At 36.6% G+C, this 20,322-nt stretch overlaps 1 protein-coding gene across 1 annotated transcript; it reads left to right on the top strand.

Moving 5' to 3' along the window:
- The first annotated feature begins 195 nt into the window (after nucleotides 1–195).
- LOC134667940 (THO complex subunit 7 homolog) lies at nucleotides 196–1,702 on the top strand. The gene is made up of 3 exons (XM_063525360.1): nucleotides 196–334; nucleotides 416–539; nucleotides 839–1,702. Exons 1-3 carry the CDS (start codon nucleotides 325–327, stop codon nucleotides 1,308–1,310), a joined length of 606 nt encoding a protein of 201 aa, XP_063381430.1. The 5' UTR covers nucleotides 196–324; the 3' UTR covers nucleotides 1,311–1,702.
- Nucleotides 1,703–20,322: the final 18,620 nt, after the last annotated feature.

The following is a 20,322-nucleotide window of genomic DNA, read 5'->3' on the forward strand; positions in this document are numbered from 1 at the left end:
TTTTTTTTAAACATTATTTCTGAACGTATCATAGTGATGTGATTTTTTAATTTTTATATTTTAATTAAATCGATCGATTGAGGCAGAAAATCGATTCATTATGCCAAGAATTCGTTATCGATAAAACAATCAATCGATGGATTTAAAATATGAATCTGACACTGACAAGATATAATCTGTGGCACACTCGTGTGTAGGTTATGTTTTGTTTATTTGTTACAAAAAATAAAAGGAAAGGAATCACAAATATTATACCTTTAAATATTAACTTAGAACCCTAGATAAAGTCGTGACTTAGACCACATTATTATCACGAAAAAAACCATGGGAGACGGTGAGTTTCACGTCAAATATACCTAGTTGTTTATAAACCAATGTTTTACGATTTACTAATTTTGTTGTGCCCGATTTACAGAAGATGTTATCCGTAGACGTCTTTTGATTGATGGCGATGGCACTGGAGACGACAGAAGACTAAACGTGTTGTTAAAAACACTAATAAAATGGTGTAACAGCACCGATGATAAGCCTGAAGAGAGGTTAGTTTCTAAAAAGATTTCTTACTTTTTATTGCTTATTTCCAGTGGCGTATTTGCCCTAAGGCCAAGTAGGTCCGGGCCTAGGGCGGCAAGATATTAGGGGCGGCAAATTATGACAAAAAATTCGCTGATGATAACAAGAAATAACTCAAAATGTAGTTAATATCATGGGTGCTGAGAAAGGGGCGGCTACAGAGCCTGGGGCCTAGAGCGGCAAAGACTGCAAATCCGCCACTGCTTATTTCATGTAGTTTGCTAGCCTTTATTGTGCAATTTAAGTAGTTAATTAATTGTTTCAGTAAAGCGACTCACGATAGAATGCTAGCGCAACTAGCGCAATGCGAATTTGCCGTCACCAAATCTCAACTCGGTTCAGAAATGATGAACGCAGAGCTAGCCAGCTACGAATCATTGTCTAAAATACTTGAAAATGGCATAGAAATTGCTAAAACGAACATTGAGAAGAGCAAAGCTGATTTACTTCAGGCTAAAACTGTCCGGAAAAACAGAATCGAGTATGATGTGCTGGCTAAGGTAATAAGTGAACAGCCAGATAGGAAAGAAACACTGGAACGGCTTGGAACTTTGAAAACAGAACTGGCCGGTTTGGAAACAACAAAGCAGCAGTTGGAAAGCAGGTTGGCTTTAAGAAAAAAACAATTCCATGTGTTGGTTACTTCCATTCATCAGTTGCAGGCACTTTTGGATGAACCTGATGATACGGAGTCCATTTCTGATGTTGAGATGAAAGATATTAGTAATGAATCTTAGCATGTTTGCCATGTTGGCAATATTGTCAGCACAAAACTTTCTAACTATTACTTTAACCCTAGACTCATTTGAAATGACATTATGTACTGAGATGTAAAGGTTTTTAAGATTATATGTCTGGTATAAGTTTAGTTTGTAAAATGATATATGTAAAGACATGTATTTGATAACACTATGGATGGCCTTGTGTCTGAATTTCCTTGGATTTGTCATAATCTGGAGCCAACCACAGAAATATAAATCTAAGATATATCCAGTTCTCTAATACTACATTCTAAGCAGTGATGTCATTCATAATGAAGAAATACCTATTTGTGTCAGAATATTCATTTGAAGAAAGCCTCTTCTCAGTTATGAATCCTAGGTAAGTATGCAAGGTTTTTTTGTAATAAATGTCTAAAACTCATAAATTTATATAATTTTAACCCAAAAAATTGTAAAAATATTTCTAAACACTTGTCCCTGTCCCATGGTCCTAATACTAGAGTCAGACCGAGAAAAGTCTGCAGCGGATTTGATAGCCCACACAGTAAAAGTGTTATTTTAAATGTCAAACCTCTATGAAATTATGACGTATTAATAACATTTACACTGTGGGCTATGAAATCTGCTGTAGACTTTTCTTGGTCCGACTCTAGTAAGTATTTTAAGTAGTTTATTTAATCATCAATACAATTGTTTCGTTTGTAGTTTAAACTGCAAAACGTAATTCAAGACCAAAAAAGTAAGGAATGTTGCCACTTTTTTACTAGCGCGTCTTGTATTTATGTAAAAATAAGTAATTAAAAGTCCTTTTTTAAATCGTAGTAGTAAAATTACTAATAAATAAATTTTCTTAGCGTGATTATTTATCAAAACGATTTTACAAACGAATTATTGCAGTGGCAACTTTGTCTTACTTTTTTTGGTCTTGAATTACGTTTTGCAGGTTTTTTATCAGATTGCTTTAACTTGTGGAACCACTTTGGAACACGCGAATGAATTGAATTTAACCTCTGCTTCTTAGGTCAAACATCCATCATACTTGTTGTTTAAAACATTTATGCACCTGCCTACACAACATTAACTACAAGTTTATAATATTTCATACAGAAGTCAAAGGGTCAAAAAGTGTAATAAAAGTGGGCATTTACGTATTACCATCATAATACAGGATGTCCCAGAAATCGACGTCAAGCCGTAAACGGATGATAGACCAAGTCATAACAGTTATCATAAAAATACAAAAAAAAAAACCAACTTATGTTCTTTAAAAATTATGGTCACTTTAAAAATTCACTAAAAAATCCACACTCTGTAATGGTTCTTTAACTCTTGTTACTACAAATTCCATAATTTATTCTAATTTTTTAATTATTGTGTAATCTTGAATAATTACAGGGTGTGGATTTATTAGTAAATTTTTAAAGTGACCATAATTTTTAAAGAACATGAGTTGGATTTTTTTTTGTATTTTTATGATAACTGTTATGACTTGGTCTATCATCCGTTTACGGCTTGACGTCGATTTCTGGGACACCCTGTATAAATGACGCAGTCGGATCGTATAATCCGCCTTATTACATTACGGCTAGCCATTTTCAAAAACAGGGGCGTTTTGAAATGCGGCGGTTTAACGATGTACGGCGGATTATACGATCTGACTACGACATATACATCACGTCAATTTTGTTCATCGTCGCAATCTTAATCTAAATCTTCAAAACCCTCGCAAACTAAATAAAAACTCAAAGCCGTAGGTAACAAGGTACAAAATCAATTGAGTAGAAGCCAAATCGGGGTCAGTGTAACACCGGGGTCGGTCAAGGACGAATCACTCGCGGTAACATATTCCACGTACAAAATGTCTTAAGAAAGCATATTAGTGCCTTGGTACTATTGGTGCAATTTGTTTACTGTGATAAGAAAACCTTCAGAAAGTGTACCATTCGTGTTATACGGGAATTTATAAAACTAACAAGTTTTAGTTTATTTCTACTCACGATAATGATTTAAAAAAAAGTGACGGATTTTTTTGTCTGTATTGTGAAGCATTTTCCTAGGCATTTTCACAAAACCTGAGTTTTTTTAACAGTCCTCGTGATTCTGAGTAGAAAAAAAAATTAACAATTATTTCTGCTAACCCTAAACACGTTTAAAATTTTTGTTAAATAATAATCATTTCAGAACTTTTTCATGAAGGATAGGTCTTAATCACAAAAATAATTAAGCCTCCATTATCCCTAAATTTCGGGTAAGCAGAACTTTTGTTTTCCTGCGCGTGTATGACCCACAAAACAGTTGTCCTCAGTGGGTCTGCGACATGAAACGGGTTAATTTCCGTAGCATCTCAAACTTTGCAATGACAGACCCTGAAACTTGAAATTGTTTGTGGCGTACCGGAAATGGAACCATTTCAAACTCGTATTCTGTTCAATGTCAAATTTTATTTTCCACGTCTCTTTGAAGACGAGGTCGTTTAGATACGTGCAGTCGCATGTCGCATACGAGCGAGAATGGTTCGAAACAGTGATGTTGCGAATATCCGCATCCGCGGAACATCAGCATTATTTTCAACATCCGCATCCGCATAAAATCGATGCGGAGCTCATGCGGATGCGGATGTCGACCAAGACAGTAATAGGAACGTCTTAGTGGCGGCTTAAGTGCTAGGCAATTTCGTCATTATGTTAACGAAATCGTCTAGATTCCGAAAAGTCGGCTAAGTTACTGTTTATTAAATAAAACGCACCTATACTTACTATATTCTTGCTCAAATACTAAACGTTTCGTTTTTTTTAAATAAAATTTTAATATTTGTCATTTTTTAAGTACAAAAACTTGACATCCGCATCCACATCCGCGGATGTCAAAAAATCTGCATCCGCAACATCCCTGGTTCGAAATCGAACATTTCATCAGTGTCGTTTGCGAAACGCTACTCTTCTGGTATTTATTTAAGTAATTATTTTAAATTTAATTGCACTTATAAGAAGTTACAAATGTCGGACCCTCTACTCTACCGTCAACCAACCAACTAGACAGAAAAAGATGGGTGCAGTGGGCAACCTTTAGCATTATTTTTCTAAGAATTCTTACCGTATTACTTTTTTTATGGAATACTCGTAGGTAAGTACTATCAGACCAATAATAACCAGCTGTTTCTGTTTCTATACCTATTGGCGAAATGCTGCTCTGATTTACACCAGGGACTTAACAAAAGCCAAGTTTTTAACACATTTCATAAGAAGGACCTCCGTCAGTACTAAGTGTTATTACAAGTTTTCTTTAGACGGGCCCTGAAAATCAATATAAACGTGTATTGAAAATAGGGAATGCAAATCGGTTATTTTTTGTATGGAAATAACCGCGGTTTCGGTTAATAACCGATTATTTCCATACTAAAAATAACCGAAAATAATCGATTTGCATTCCCTAATTGAAAATCACGCTTAACATTTTAACCTTCGAGTAATAATAATAATAAACAGTAAGGTGTCAAAATATTGGCTTTTGGTGTTGGCACAGAAAATTACTTATGCCAAACAAAAACAAATTAATACAGTGGACGTCGGATTCGAACTTTAAAAGTTTGTAGTTGATTTGTTTATTATAGTAAGATATTACTTTCACCGGAGGGCCGCAGAGGTAAAGGCAGGCCCAAGCTCAGATGGTTGGATGGCGTATACCAGGACATCAGGATCTTAGGAGTGAAAAGTTGGAGAAGGAAGGCCACAAACAGATCGGACTGGAGAGACTTGCTTGACCAGGCTAAGTCCCACCCGCGGCTGTAATGCCTCAGATGATGATGATGATTACTTTCACCTCCCGATGTACCTACCTATATCAGCCTATATTTAGTACAGTCACAGTCACCAATATTTTTTGCACAGCGAAGCGCACAAAAATATGTATAGGTACTCAGGTACATATGACGCACTCTTATGAGTCTACAAATAAGATGAAATCAGATTTTTGCACGGTTGAGATATTAAATTATCACTAGTGACTTCAAAAATATGTAGGTACCTGCTTTACTTAAAATGAGAATTCCCGGGCGGTGAATCAAATGATGGGTCACGTAGCTCCGTAGCAGGGCGGCAACCGGCATTCGAATTGGAAAATATTTTGACCTCCGGGCAAATATTTTGACGTACATGCTTGAAACTATTAAATATTTCGAAGAAACAATATTGTAGAGTGCTCGTAGGTACGCCTCGTAGCTACGACGTTAACGCTACGGCGTAGATAGCTGCTACGCCGTTTGTTTGTATACCTAAACTGCGAAACGTAATTCAAGACCAAAAAGACAATGTTGCCACTGCAATAATTTGTTTGTAAAATAGTAAATTCCTTTTGATAAATAATCACGCTAAGAGAATTTATTTATTAGTAATTTTACTCCTACGATTTAGAAAAGTACTTTTATTTACTTATTTTTACATAAATACAAGACGCGCTAGTAAAAAGTGGCAACATTGTCTTACTTTTTTTTTCAGTATAGTTGAAGCTTTGATATGCAAATCGACAGTGCAAAATGAAAACTTTATTCAGCTGCACTAGCATTACTTTCTCAAAATGAATAACATATTAGTCACCTCCATAATCCAGACCGACCTTCATGTGACGTACCTACTCGTAATTACAACTATTGCAAGGTTACATAATAAAATGCATCCTCAGTAGGTATGGTTCAGTAAACGTAATGTCCACCTAAGTCCTTATCAGAGATGTGACTTATTTGAAATACTTGTATTTAAAATGCAAATACAAAATGCAAAATACCTATTTTGTATTTAAATACCTTTTGAAGAAAACTATTTTGTATTTTATTTGAAATAGTTTTTGGGACCTATTTTCTATTTTCAAAATACAAAATACTTTATAGTAGGTAGGTAATGTAGGTAGGAGTTACAATCTCTTCTGATGTTACAATCCTGGCAACTCTCTCATTCTTTTAAAAAGGAACTGTTGAATCTGTTTAGTAACATCACACATGACCACAAGCGTAGCGAGTGGTTAAAAAAGAGGAATCTTGAGTGTTGCGAGCGTTTCAAGGCACAAGAGGAGAACAAACTTTTCTGCCCTGGGGAAACACAAACGAGACGTTTTCATCACACTAACGAGAGACATTATACTAGCTGTAAAACAATACAAATTAATGCTTTAAAAGTTGGCCGTTAAAAACCATCATCCATACCTACATCCTACCGGTTAATATGAGCAAACAACTAGAAATTTGCACTTTAGATAGAGGATTGATTTCAAAAAATAAAGAGTCTTTTCAACTCGGAAATTCCGAATAATACTTTTTAATTCAGACTAGGTATTCACTACTCAGAGTACCTTTTATCGCAAAGTATTTGTATTTTTAAAAAGTATTTTGAAAATACCTATTTCGTATTTTGTATTTAAATACAAATTCAAAAACTATTTTGTATTTTGCATTTGAAATAGTATTATGAAGGAAGTATCGTATTTTGTATTTAAATACTTTTTATAAAGTATTTTTCACATCTCTCGCCACCTATCCGCACGAAACGTTACGCTAGATATTACTTAACATTATAAATGTAGTACATTGTTGAAGAAGCTGAATAGTTTGCTAGAGGTGGACGAGTTGGCTTGAATATTAATATTATCTAAGTACTTTAGCCCAGCTCCACCCGTATCCGAAAAGTCGGCGAACATTTATAAAAAAAACCATTGAACTGATAACCTCCTTTTTCGAAGTCAGTTGAAAACGTAAACAATTTTATTAGGTCGGTAGGTACGTCACTGTCCAATGTTTATCAAATGTACATATCGCATCGTCGATAAATTTCGTGGTAACGCCGCGACATTGGATCGTGTGAGTCAACTCAACGCCGAATAATATCATATTCAGTAAACCCATTTAGTCATTTTTAGGGTTCTTCTAAATGGCATAAATTGAGCTCTTATAGTGTCCTCATTCGGTCATATCCATCTATCCACCATGTGTCACAACTTCACACAAACACTTTCATAAAATGAGATATATTCGTGAAATCTAAAACGTACCTACCTTGAAATCAAAGACTTGAAATTGTTATACGTCCCTTTTCCAACTTTGAAACCCTGGATACAACAAAAACATCGAAACTTTAACAAGTTTAACAAATTCACTGCGCGCCCCGCCAGGCGTGGCTCACTCCGCGATTTCGTCACTTTGCTACAGGTAGCTAAAAGTAGGTACATCCGTTCCACACCAATTTTGGGGAAAGCCATAAGCCGCGCGTGGCGCTGTCGCCACCTAGCGGCCATATTTGTGCTGATCGTAACAGACGCGTTTTGTTAGAGAGTGAGTCTTCTGTGCCTAGTACTATTATTTATTCTGTAGCCCCGCTATAGGAGGGTTCACTCACTGTTCCTAGGCGCTTTTCGCTACAAAACAAACTAATTGGCTGTGCTTGTAGCACATAGCGCGCGTTGGCAGAGAATACGTTATGGCTCCTCTACACGATGGGCCAGCGCCGGCCACTCCAAGGGACGCATTTATGCGTTAGAGGAAGCAAGTGATATTGCTATCTCATTCTACCGCATGGCTGCGTCCCTTGGAGTGGCCGGCGCTGGCCCATCGTGTAGAGGAGCCATTAAACGAAAACTGTTTTGTAAATTAGCGGATGCCTCGTCTTTGAGTTACACATTGCCTAAAAACCTCCTACGTAAAATGACATTTATTTAGACGCTGTGCTGATAAAGGCACAGAACCTTTCATTGTACGTCCAACACACACTTGTCCGGTTTAATAGTCAACAAGCAATTACATACATGTGTACTTTGAAAGCCCAAGGGAATGTAGAACTTACGAGTTTCGTAATAAGAATCATAGTAACTTGCTGTAAAGTCATGCATTAGTAGGTAGTAAGTAGTGCGTTGCGTGATGTTAGAGTTCTAGGTATTCCCTAATGGTCTTAACGAAACGGTTGAAATGTCCATAAAACGGTTTTAATTATTCAGGGATCCGCTTGAGAATTGTACTTTTGGAAAACGTGTTATTAATAAGATAAATCATAAATGGCCCTGTTAATTCGTATGGCTTTCCATGAGAACTTACTAATAAAATGCCGCTCCGTCAAATTCTGAAATTAATTTTTCACCGTCTTAACCCCTGAAATGAAAAATGAAGTCTGTCGCTTCTTGACTTGGTAAAACTTACCTACCCCCACCCCATCTCGTCCCGTGGGTGCCGTATAAGCGCCACTTGCACCATTCCACTAACCCGGGGTTAAGCGGGTAAAGCTGGATTTCCATGGTTACCAGTACAATTTGACACTTGGTTAACGGTTTAACCGCTTAACCCCGAGTTAGTGGAAGTGGCGCTTAGGCGACTAAGGGAAAACTGGCGACAGATATGCATATGAGCAAGGCTCGCCCGTATCCTTAGCGGGGTCCTTGCTCACAAGAGCTATGCGCGCGCCACATTGAAAAAAAAAACTTACCTACCTACATTTTTCATCAGGAGGGCTGCACCTTTGTCAACGTCATACATAAATTTACTAGCCAAATGATAATAGCCGTTTTAGAAAACAAATCAGTTATAATATATAGAGATAGAGTCTAAAAAGTGCCAAAAATATAGTTGGTCAAGCAGAACTTGTCAGTAGAGAAAGGCGGCAAATTAGAAAAATGTAGGCGCGAAGGGATATCGTCTCATAGAAAATTTGAATTTCGCGCCTTTTTCTACTGACAAGATTTCCTTGGCCATCTATGTCATATTGCATAGGCAATAGGGATTAAAGTAGGTAGAGTATACATATGTTTGGCACTTAAGACGTGTTGATATTTAATACCTTAACTATACGCAGATCGTATAGGTAAATAGGTTCCATTAGCTTTGATTAAACTTGGACGTCACAGGGAATTCCCCCCAAATTCCCTGTGACGTCTAGTCTGGAATAGGTATATGTGACGTATGTTGGCTATCGGGGTAATGTGTAGTGACGTCACAAAATCCCGCCGACGCCAACGTAAGTGTCATTGGGTTAATTGCAAGTTATATAGCAAATATTTCACGAGATCACGATTAGATCTTTTATTTACTTTCATCTGTATGTATGTGATTAACGTTTTAATTTGTCACTATTAACTTTATTGTTTAGTTTAGACGAAGACATTGAAAATTAGTCGTGCGAAAAAGCCTTGAGCCTTGGAGGCCTTGGTCACTTTTTCTTAGTATTAGCATAGTAGATTAGGTAGTAGTGTTTCTACTTGAAATAAAACAAACTAAAATATTTTCTGAAAATCGTGTAATTTTTCGATAGGTACTTGTAACAAGACTTAGAATGTGTTAATACGCAAAACAATAAACGATATAATCTTCTGTAATCAAATCACTTATTCGATAATTGAAAGTATCGAGTAAATCCCTTTTCGCCCTTGTTAGCGTCAAGGAATTCAGCCTTTTAAGTGCCGCTTCGATAGCCCGGGGCATTCGATTCAAGTTCCCATCGTTATCGGGTGTCTTGTACAGTTGGATTGCAATATGCCATGTTTGAGTGAGACGAGTCCCGATTTAATTTATGTAAAGCAACCAAAATGTGTCGGTACCTATATCGTTTTTTTTAGCATTAGAAATAAGGTAAACAATCTTGATGTGTCTTTTAATTGAAAAACACATATTAAAAATAATTTACGGCAAATATGTAACAATTATGAATCTAATACGATCATTTATATTCTTCTGCTTTCATAAGTAATAGTTTTTGATTTTTAAAAAGCGTTTTTCAATTAAAAGATATGTCAAGATCGCTTACCTTCTTGCAAGTTCTTTCTAATGCTAAAAAAAACGAACTAATACAGTTTTTGTTTGTTTCAGGTACATATTTATATGCATATATGTATATACATTGTTTGTTTCAGGTACCTACTTCTTATATGCATATATGTAGGTACAGAGATGTGACTTATTTGAAATACTTGTATTTAAAATGCAAATACAAAATGCAAAATACCTATTTTGTATTTTGTATTTAAATACCTTTTGAAGAAAACTATTTTGTATTTTATTTGAAATAGTTTTTGGGACCTATTTTCTATTTTCAAAATACAAAATACTTTATAGTAGGTAGGGTAGGAGTTACTATCTCTTCTGATGTTACAATCCTGGCAACTCTCTCATTCTTTTAACATGGAACTGTCGAATCTGTTTAGTAACGTCGCACATGACCACAAGCGTAGCGAGTGGTTAAAAAAGTGGAATCTTGAGTGTTGGGAGGGTTTCAAGGCACCAGAGGAGAACAAACTTTTCTGCCCTGATGAAACACAAACGTGACGTTTTCATCACACTAACGAGAGGCATTATATGTACTAGCTGTGAAACATTACAAATTAATGCTTTAAAAGTTGGCCGATAAAAACCATCATCCATACCTACATCCTACCGGTAAATATGAGCAAACAACTAGAAATTTGCACTTTAGATAGAGGATTGATTTCAAAAAATAAAGAGTCTTTTCAACTCGGATATTCCGAGTAATACTTTTTAAGTCAGACTAGGTATTCACTACTCAGTGTACCTTTTATCGAAAAGTATTTGTATTTTAAAAAAGTATTTTGAAAATACCTATTTCGTATTTTGTATTTAAATACAATTTCAAAAACTATTTTGTATTTCAAGATAAAAATTACTTATATTATTAATTAAATTTTTTAAAAATTAAATAGTCATTTATTATTCATTTTATACAATCATAATATTACACATCATTAATATAATTATTGTAAAAAAACCCTAAAAATAATTCAAATAAAACTTAACCTACACAAAGCTTAAAATAACCCACCCTGCATCGTACCTGGCTCAAAGGTCCCCATAATGCCTGCAGCGTTCCCCCGCTGAACTGCTATGGAGACCTGTTGAACCAAGTACGACCCAGAGCGAGGATCACCACCTCTCTCCCGCAAACGCCGGCCTATTTCCCCAAAAAGTCGGCGAGCTTCGACTCCCCACGGCCCCGCTGTCTCCAGTGCTACCGGCACAAAATCGTAAGCGGATGCCAGTGCGGAGTATTTAACGTGCTTTTGCTTGGCAGCAGTCTCCGCCGCCGAACCAGCACAACGCATGGTCTGCCCTAAATGGGATGCAGCAAACGTGCTCACGCAAGTTGCATCCCACAAGAGGCAGCGTCCTCTCCGCCACGGAACCAACGTAAGGCCGTCCGGCCTCTTCCCATCCGTGCGACTGAGACCCGGCGGCTCCAACACACAGGGAACGTTTGCCGAAACCATGGCCCTCCGCACAATCTCATTTATAGAGTGGTGTCTCGGAAAACGGCCAGCGCATCGTCGGCAACTCAAGCCATGATGCCCGTTCTCCGCCACCCATGCTCCGCAGCCACAGCGGTGAGGCTCACACACCTTTGCCCCCAATCTGAGTGCCACAGCTATTCTCAGCGAGTCATTGTCTAGCATGGTACCCAGTTGAGGTGAGGGCAATGCATGGAGCCACGCCCCTGATTCTGGCTCCGCGATGGCCTTGAGACGCGCCAGATCTGCTCCCGAGGCACCAGACACCAATGAGCTGTATACATGTTTGCTCCGCACGTCGTCCCATTCCCGCTGTACGGCAGGGTTGTGAGGCCGCAAATCGCCCGGGACTGTGACCGACCATCTTGCCAGCGCTTCAGCAACGAATGGGACCGGGGAAATGCCACCATTCAAAGAAAAAATGCGAGTGACAAGACCCTCAGCTCCAAACGAAGACGCAAGAAACGCCGCTAGTCCCACATCCTCCACGCGACGAATCCCCAAACCACCGTACCGAACAGGGAGTGCCGCTTGAACCCACTGTGCTTCACTGAGCTCCACGTTCAGAACTAGCTCCAAGGTCAACTTCAGCTGTCCATCTAACTCCCTCGCGTCGTCGACAAAAAGCCACGATGGCGACGTCCGTAAAATATAAGTCATCCGCGGAGTGGCAAAACAATTTCGCAACAATGTTAAAGCGACATGGGACGACAGATTCCCCAAGTGACCCCGCACTGCTTCAAGAGCCTCTTTTTTAGTCTGCAGAGCCGCACTGACCCCATCAGGAAATATTGGCGCCCCCAGCAGAGAAAGAGAAGCTTTATTGACCTTCTTAATACCTGGTAGCAACTCTTCCAGAGATCTTGACGAGGCATCCGGTACGAGACCACAAGCGTAGAGCTCACATTTTGTTGGGTTTACTTCCAACCCAATCTCCCTCAAAGCTGGTATAAGCTTCTTTAGGTCCTCGATTACCGCTTCAGGCGATCCACCAATGGTACCATCGTCAAGGTACCACACATTAAGAGGCGAGTTTAATGCGACAATGGCCTTTTGTATCGCCAAGCAAAAAATCAAAGGACCCAAAGGATCGCCCTGTTGAGCCCCAACTTGCGACAAGATTAAGCTGTCCTTGAGATACAAGTTGCTAGCACCCGAGTAGCATTGATACGCAAAAGGGTAGAGAGACGGCGCCAAATCTAAAACCTCCTTCAGAATAACGTCCCTGTCAACACAATTGAACGCGTTTTTTAAATCAATCTTGACAAGGACACTATTAGAGTTATCGTTACTTAAAACAAACGATCTAGTCGCATGTATAGCCGCCTCACACCCCCTCGCTGTACCAAAACCAACCTGCTGTGGCTGCAACTGCTCAGACATTCTATCTCGAACAGCACGACAGCCCAACTTCGCAGTCAGACGCCTAATTACGCTACCCACAGCAATCGGTCGTATGCCGCCATCCTTTTTTGAGAGTGCACATAACGAGGCGCCGTACAGGTAGGGCCTCACCTCCAAATTTAGCATACCCTTTAACAGGAAGTTGCACAGATCGGTAAGGGAATCCAATAAACGTCGACCATTATCACCCGCAGAAGAAGAAGTAAGCTCTTTAAGATGTTGTGGACGCAAACCGTCCAGTCCGGATGCAGAACCATTATAAAATGAGCCCAGTGCCTTAGCAACCTCATGGGACGTTACTGATAAAAAGGTGCTATTTCTATCTGGTTCCGGAGGATAACACAGCGGCCTAGATGGAGATGGATGCTTCTCTCGTAAAGAGTTCAAAGTATCCTGATCCACTGGTGCCAGCGAAGAATCAGACAGAAGCAACCGTACTGCACCCCTCACATCACCGTCGTAAACTTTAGCCTCTATAGCGCGATATTTAGAGCCCGATACGCGAGTTTCATGGTCATCACTGTCATCAGGAAAACATAAACTCGCACTTTCGATGTTTTCCTTGACTTTGGTGGTCAAAGATCGACTATCCGACTTGCTTTCTGGTACTCTCAGAGCTGTGAAAGAAAAAGTTAGGAAGGTGAACCAGTCGTAAACATCGTTTGTGTCTAAAACTTTTCGTACGACCTCACAAAGTCTACGCGCAGCTTGACTCCTTGCGCCCTTCGGAATATGCCTTAAAACACGCACGCTCGATTTCAAGGTTGGCAAAACCTCCCAGTTAACTGCCTGCATTTGCGGTGGAGCTGTTGTATTACCCGGGACCGCCTGAGATACAGTATTCACGAAATTTACATCAGGAACCGCTAGACTAGCAGTCTGGGCCACATCCTTGTGAACCTTACTTATGTGAATACTAAGACCCCGAGGTACAACATATAGCTTAGGCGACCCCGGACAATACGGGCACGTAGCCTTAGCTGGGCTACTCATATTCTAGAATAAATGTCACAATTATATTATATTTACAAGATACAATGCGCGAAAGTCTAAACAGAAAATTTTCCAAAATGTGTAAATTGTCACAACCCGGTCACAACGGTATAAAATTTGTTCCTAGTAAAAACGAAATAAAAACGACAACATTAAATAATTAAAATAACATGTCAAAATCGTAAATACAAAAAAAACCTTATAAAATAATATTATGTCATAAATGCCTAAAAAAAAAATTAAAACATTATTTATATTAAAATGAATTCAATTGATTTAAATTAAATTATAAAAATTTCTATATTGCGTACATAAAAAAAAACCTTATAAAATAATATTATGTCAAAAATAGCAACTTAAAAAAATCTAAAACATTATTCCATTATAACGAATTAAAATTCATTTAAATTAAATTATTAAAAATTCTATATTGTATACAAACACAAAAAAATAGATAAAAAATAAAATTAAGTTTAAAATTTTAAATAAAAAAAACCAAAAAATTTAAATATTAAAATAAATACAAAAAGATGCTGCCGCGCCGGGGATCGAACTTAGGACATAAGTGTTATCGGAGCCAAAAATTCTTCTCGAAACCCCTAGACCAAACTCCCAGTTGGCAATACGACGAAATAAAGAGTCTTTTAACGTAAATAAAGTCCGTCATAAAATGATTCCACCCTCGAAGTAAAAATTTAAGGTGGTTCTCCTTGCTCGATTTTCATACAACTTTCTTGGCACCCTAGCTCCTATTATATAGGGTTTCATCACTTGTATATGTAATGGTTGGGTAGTATATATATTTCTGTCTTCGCTTAACGTAAAAAAATACTAGATTTTGATTAAAATTATTAAGAAAAAAGCCTTTGAATATTGGTAAAATTTTGCCTCATTGCTTGTTTGTGTGAGTGATGCTTATAGTATCGGTGTAATTCTAACATGGCGACTTCATTTGACAAGCAATCATTTTTAATTTGTCAAAGGTGTAACAGATGGCACTTTAAAACCGCAACACAGATTACCTGTGTATTTTGTTTTATTTTCACTCAATAGAGGGAGGTGTATTTAATGCACAAAGCATGTTACGAGTATACCTACTCATTTAAGAATCTCCTTTCTGATATAATTTCATTCCCAGATTTAATATAACTTAATAATTATTATGATTATTACACAATAGAATACATTTATATATTTATAGAAAGGTCAATCCAAACAATCATTCGCGTTACGGTCGTCCACCGAAAACCCTTGTGAATTCTGCTTTCGTTTCGGTAAATGTTCTCTGGAAAAGCCTATATTTATTGTAACAATGATTTTTAAACTAAAATACCTAGCTATATTTTTCTCAAAAATATATAGATATGTGGAGAAAAATGTCATCTTCTTGTAAATAAACAAGATTCTGTAATATCTTCTGCTTGTGCATAACAATAACATTAGTAGATGATATTTTTAGGGTTCCGTACCCAAAGGGTAAAACGGGACCCTATTACTAAGACTTCGCTGTCCGTCCGTCCGTCCGTCTGTCTGTCACCAGGCTGTATCTCACGAACCGTGATAGCTAGACAGTTGAAATTTTCACAGATGATGTATTTCTGTTGCCGCTATAACAACAAATACTAAAAACAGAATAAAATAAAGATTTAAATGGGGCTCCCATACAACAAACGTGATTTTTGACCAAAGTTAAGCAACGTCGGGAGGGGTCAGTACTTGGATGGGTGACCGTTTTTTTTTTGCTTTTTTTTGTTTTTTTTTTTTGCATTATGGTACGGAACCCTTCATGCGCGAGTCCGACTCGCACTTGCCCGGTTTTTTTAAATACATTTTTATAGTAGGTATTTTTGAGAGTAGGTATTTTCAATTAACAATTTGGCCAAAAGTAATTTATGGAATGGGGAGTCAAATATCAGAATGGAAATTGTATAACAAATCCATTTATACCCAAATTTCAATTGCTTATTGTAAAAAGAATAATAAAATCGTACTTGTAATTGGAACCTAAACTGCTCTAGTGCAGAAACGTATCATTTCCTGCACACCTTTTACAACAACAATGACCCTCTTTCATATATTCGGTCAAATTGTGCTTTTTGAAAAACTAATTATATCCAGCCTTTTATGAATGTAGTATGATACCTTAGGGTATGGTGCTTTACGCACACTAGCGTCCCTTCCCCTCCCCCTGACGCAACCCCCCCTTTTTGCATGAAATATGTCCCGGTTCACAATTTTTTACATTTTTTGAGGAAAGTACTTATACATTTTAGGAAAAAAGTGTCAATGAAAGAAATAATCCTTAATAAATTCTTAATAAAAAAGGTCATATTCATTTTTTTTATATGATGCACCTAATTCATATATTAGCTTGTCAAAATTCGAAATAACATAGTTTTTACTTAGGGTTCGAAACTCATTTATTATACACGGTGTAACATGAGGAAACCGAATAATTTTAACAGCGTATTCCTGATCACATTTAGAGACAAAAATGTCCTATAAACTTTTTGAAATTCGCCTAGTTTTACCAATAAAAAAAAACAAGTTTCTATTGTTACATAGTTCAAAACGCCTTTTTGATGGCGATGTTGCTACTATGGGATTTAGTCTAAATATCCTTATTGATATGTCAAAAAGTGACAAGTAACACTTTGCAAAAACTAAGTTTTACGAAAAAAAACCATTTTAAGTGACAAGTTTACCAATAGCATTTAATTTTTATATACAAATTCATTCATAAAATTAAAAAAAAATCCAAACAAATTTTTTTTTTGGCGAAATTGACCTAAACACATATTACATCTTTTCCTTTTTTTTGACCTCATGTATACATTTTAGGATAAAAGTGTCAATGAAAGAAATAGTTCCTTATTAAATTCTTAGTAAAAAAGGTTATATTCATTTTATAACACTTATTATACATGGTGTCCTCAAGAAATGCGAAAGATTTTATTTCTGAGGTCAAATTAAAAGAAGGAAAAAATGTTTGTATGAGTTTAGGTCAATTTCGCCGAAAACAATTTTTTTTTTTGTTTTTAGGGTTCCGTACCTCAAAAGGAAAAAACGGAACCCTTATAGGATCACTCGTGGGTCTGTCTGTCTGTCCGTCTGTCACAGCCGATTTTCTCCGGAACTACTGGACCAATCAAGTTGAAATCTGGTACACATATGTAAGTTTGTAAACAAATGAATTTTAAACATGGGGGCCACTTTTGGGGGGTAAATGAAAAAATTAAAAAATAAAAATTTTCAAACTATATCATGTTACATATCAAATGAAAGAGCTTATTGTAAGGATCTCAAATATATATTTTTTATAATTTTCGAATAAACAGTTTAGAAGTTATTCAAGAAAATAGGCAAAAAATGACTATTCCCCCTCCCCCTTTATCTCCGAAACTACTAGGTTTAAAATTTTGAAAAAATACATAAAATAGGTCTATACCTATAGATGACAGGAAAACCTATTAGAAATGTACAGTCAAGCGTGAGTCGGACTTAATTACAGTTTTTGATCCGACTCCTACGGATTTTTTAAAGATTTCACTCACGTTTCGCATAAATAATGTTTAGTTTTAAGTTTATAAAATACATATGTATGTTAGTCTGTAAGGTATTTGTAATATGGGCCTTGTTCCCTGAATTAAATATCTAAATAAATAAATAAATAAAATAAAAAATACATTGTTAAAAATTGTGTAATATACGGAATCCTTGGAACGCGAGTCCGACTCGCACTTGGCCGCCATTTTTTAATTTTTTTAATATATATGTATGTACATAAAAAGTAAATGTTATTGGTAAACTTGTCAGTTAACATGGATTTTTACTTTTTTTTTCGTAAAACATAGTTTTTGCAACGTGTTACTTAATTGTCTCTTTTCGACATATCAATAAGGATATTTAGACTAAATCCCATAGTAACAACATCGCCATCAAAAAGGCGTTTTGAACTATGTAACAATAAAAACTTGTTTTATTTTTTTAAATTGGTATTAACTCTGAAACTAGCCGCATTTCAAAAAAGTTTATAGGACATTTTTGTCTCTAAATATGATCAGGAATACGCTGTCAAAATTATTCGGTTTCCTCGTGTTACACCGTGTATAATAAATGAGTTTCGAATCCTAAGTAAAAACTATGTTATTTCGAATTTTAACAAGCTAATACATGAATGTGCATCATGTAAAAAAATCCATATGACCTTTTTTATTAAGAATTTATTAAGGATTATTTCTTTCATTGACACTTTTTTCCTAAAATATATTCTTTCCTCGAAGAATTTAAAAAACTGTGAACCGGGATATATTTCATGCAAAAAGGGGGGGTTGCGTCAGGGGGAGGGGAAGGGACGCTAGTGTGCGTAAAGCACCATACCCTATGGTATCATACTACATTCATAAAAGGCTGGCTATAATTAGTTTGTCTTCCCCATACATTAGAACACAATTTAACCGAATCAATAGCATGAGAAATGAAACGGATATTTCTTGTTTTCTTTGCATTAGCATTTTTCTCTCGATAATTTAATCAATTTGCAACATAAGTAGAAGAATCCTCATATATCCATAAATATCAAAATATAAAAGGACATACATTTTCAGAAGAATTCCCCGTGCGACGTTGCCAAGTGGTTTAAAGTACAACATGCTCGCAACGTTTGGATTTCAATAAGTCGACAATGAAAAATTATATTTCAAATCAATTCAAACTTGATATTTTTGACAGTAATGGGTTACTTAAATAAGAAGGCATTTTTCGCCCGGGTTTACTATGGTCAAATGGTCTAGTGGCTTTTAGCTACTGAGTATAAGTCTAACAAGTTGAACAGCATGACAGGGTTCAAACCACGAACAAAGACTCATTTCTTTTTGTATTTATTTATTTATTTTGTTTCATCTTTTTGGTAATTTTATATGCCTTATTTTAAAAGTTATTTTAAGTAAATGTGTTGTATTTGATTATTTCATGTAGGTATATCATTTCAATAAAATTTTGGAAACTTTTATTTTATACCTGGTCAAGCAAATCTTGTCAGTAAAAAAACCGGGCAAGTGCGAGTCGGACTCGCGCACGAAGGGTTCCGTACCATAATGCAAAAAAAAACGGTCACCCACCACTCCCGACGTTGCTTAACTTTGGTCAAAAATCACGTTTGTTGTATGGGAGCCCCATTTAAATCTTTATTTTATTCTGTTTTTAGTATTTGTTGTTATAGCGGCAACAGAAATACATCATCTGTGAAAATTTCAACTGTCTAGCTATCACGGTTCGTGAGATACAGCCTGGTGACAGACGGACGGACGGACGGACGGACGGACGGACGGACGGACAGCGAAGTCTTAGTAATAGGGTCCCGTTTTACCCTTTGGGTACGGAACCCTAAAAAGGCGCGAAATCCAAATGTTCTATGAACGATATCCCTTCGCGCCTACATTTTTCAAATTTGCCGGCTTTTTCTACTGACAAGATCTGCTTGACCAGCTATACTTCGCGATCCTAATTAGCCTCATGCATGACTTTTTTTAAATTATTTTAATCATTATTTATATCCTTTGAAAACCGGAAAATAAAAATACTTTTATTAATCTTCCCACAATATTATTAAAAAATAATTAAAATACTGAAAATATTTTACTCACGTAAGTTTAGTTTCGAAGAATAACATACGCTTAAAATAATTCAAAAGAGAATGCTAAAATTATAAAATAAAAAAAAACTGGCATTGTCGGGGTTTGAACCATGTATCTTAGCTACAATCTGATTTTTTTCAAAATAGAGGCTACGGGTGCCACGAGCACATGACAGTTGATGGTCGAAAACATTAGTTGCTTCTGAATGCCTTGTAATTCTTAATCGTTGCTCAAACAAGAATTTATTATTTAATTTCCAATCTTTTTTCAACAATAAACATTTCATCCGCTGCGCCCTCTAGGTTACTTTACTGTAACATTACGAATCTGCTGACATTTGACACTGACTTTAAGGTGACTTTAAGTACGTAAGTGTGCGTGAATGCAAGAAATTGCAATATTTTGCAGTTGGATTCCGGTAATAACGAAATGAGACAATGTTGAGTTGAACATGTCTCGATTTGGATGTAGTATTTTTTATAGTTTTCGCACATATCAACACATCTTATGAAACTTTGTATTTTGGGAGAAATAGTGAAAATCCACAATTCGTGCACAGTGACGCCATCTTTTGGCTGATAATCGGCATCCCATCCCTAGACATCCACCTTAAGCACCCACAAAAACTGCATTCCATAGTAATTGTCATTCCAATACACAAAATTCCTTTTCTGCCACAACTTGCACTTGCATTGTTTTCTTTTGTTGAACAACACCTTGTAAGTATTCCG

The sequence above is a fragment of the Cydia fagiglandana genome, chromosome 10, assembly GCF_963556715.1.
Source record: "Cydia fagiglandana chromosome 10, ilCydFagi1.1, whole genome shotgun sequence".
Taxonomy (NCBI): Eukaryota; Metazoa; Arthropoda; class Insecta; order Lepidoptera; family Tortricidae; genus Cydia; species Cydia fagiglandana.

Bases quoted from the DNA above. Each gene is read 5' to 3' on its own strand.
- LOC134667940 (XM_063525360.1), top strand. The intron at 540-838 runs GTTAGTTTCTAA...TAATTGTTTCAG, and splicing joins GATGATAAGCCTGAAGAGAG to TAAAGCGACTCACGATAGAA.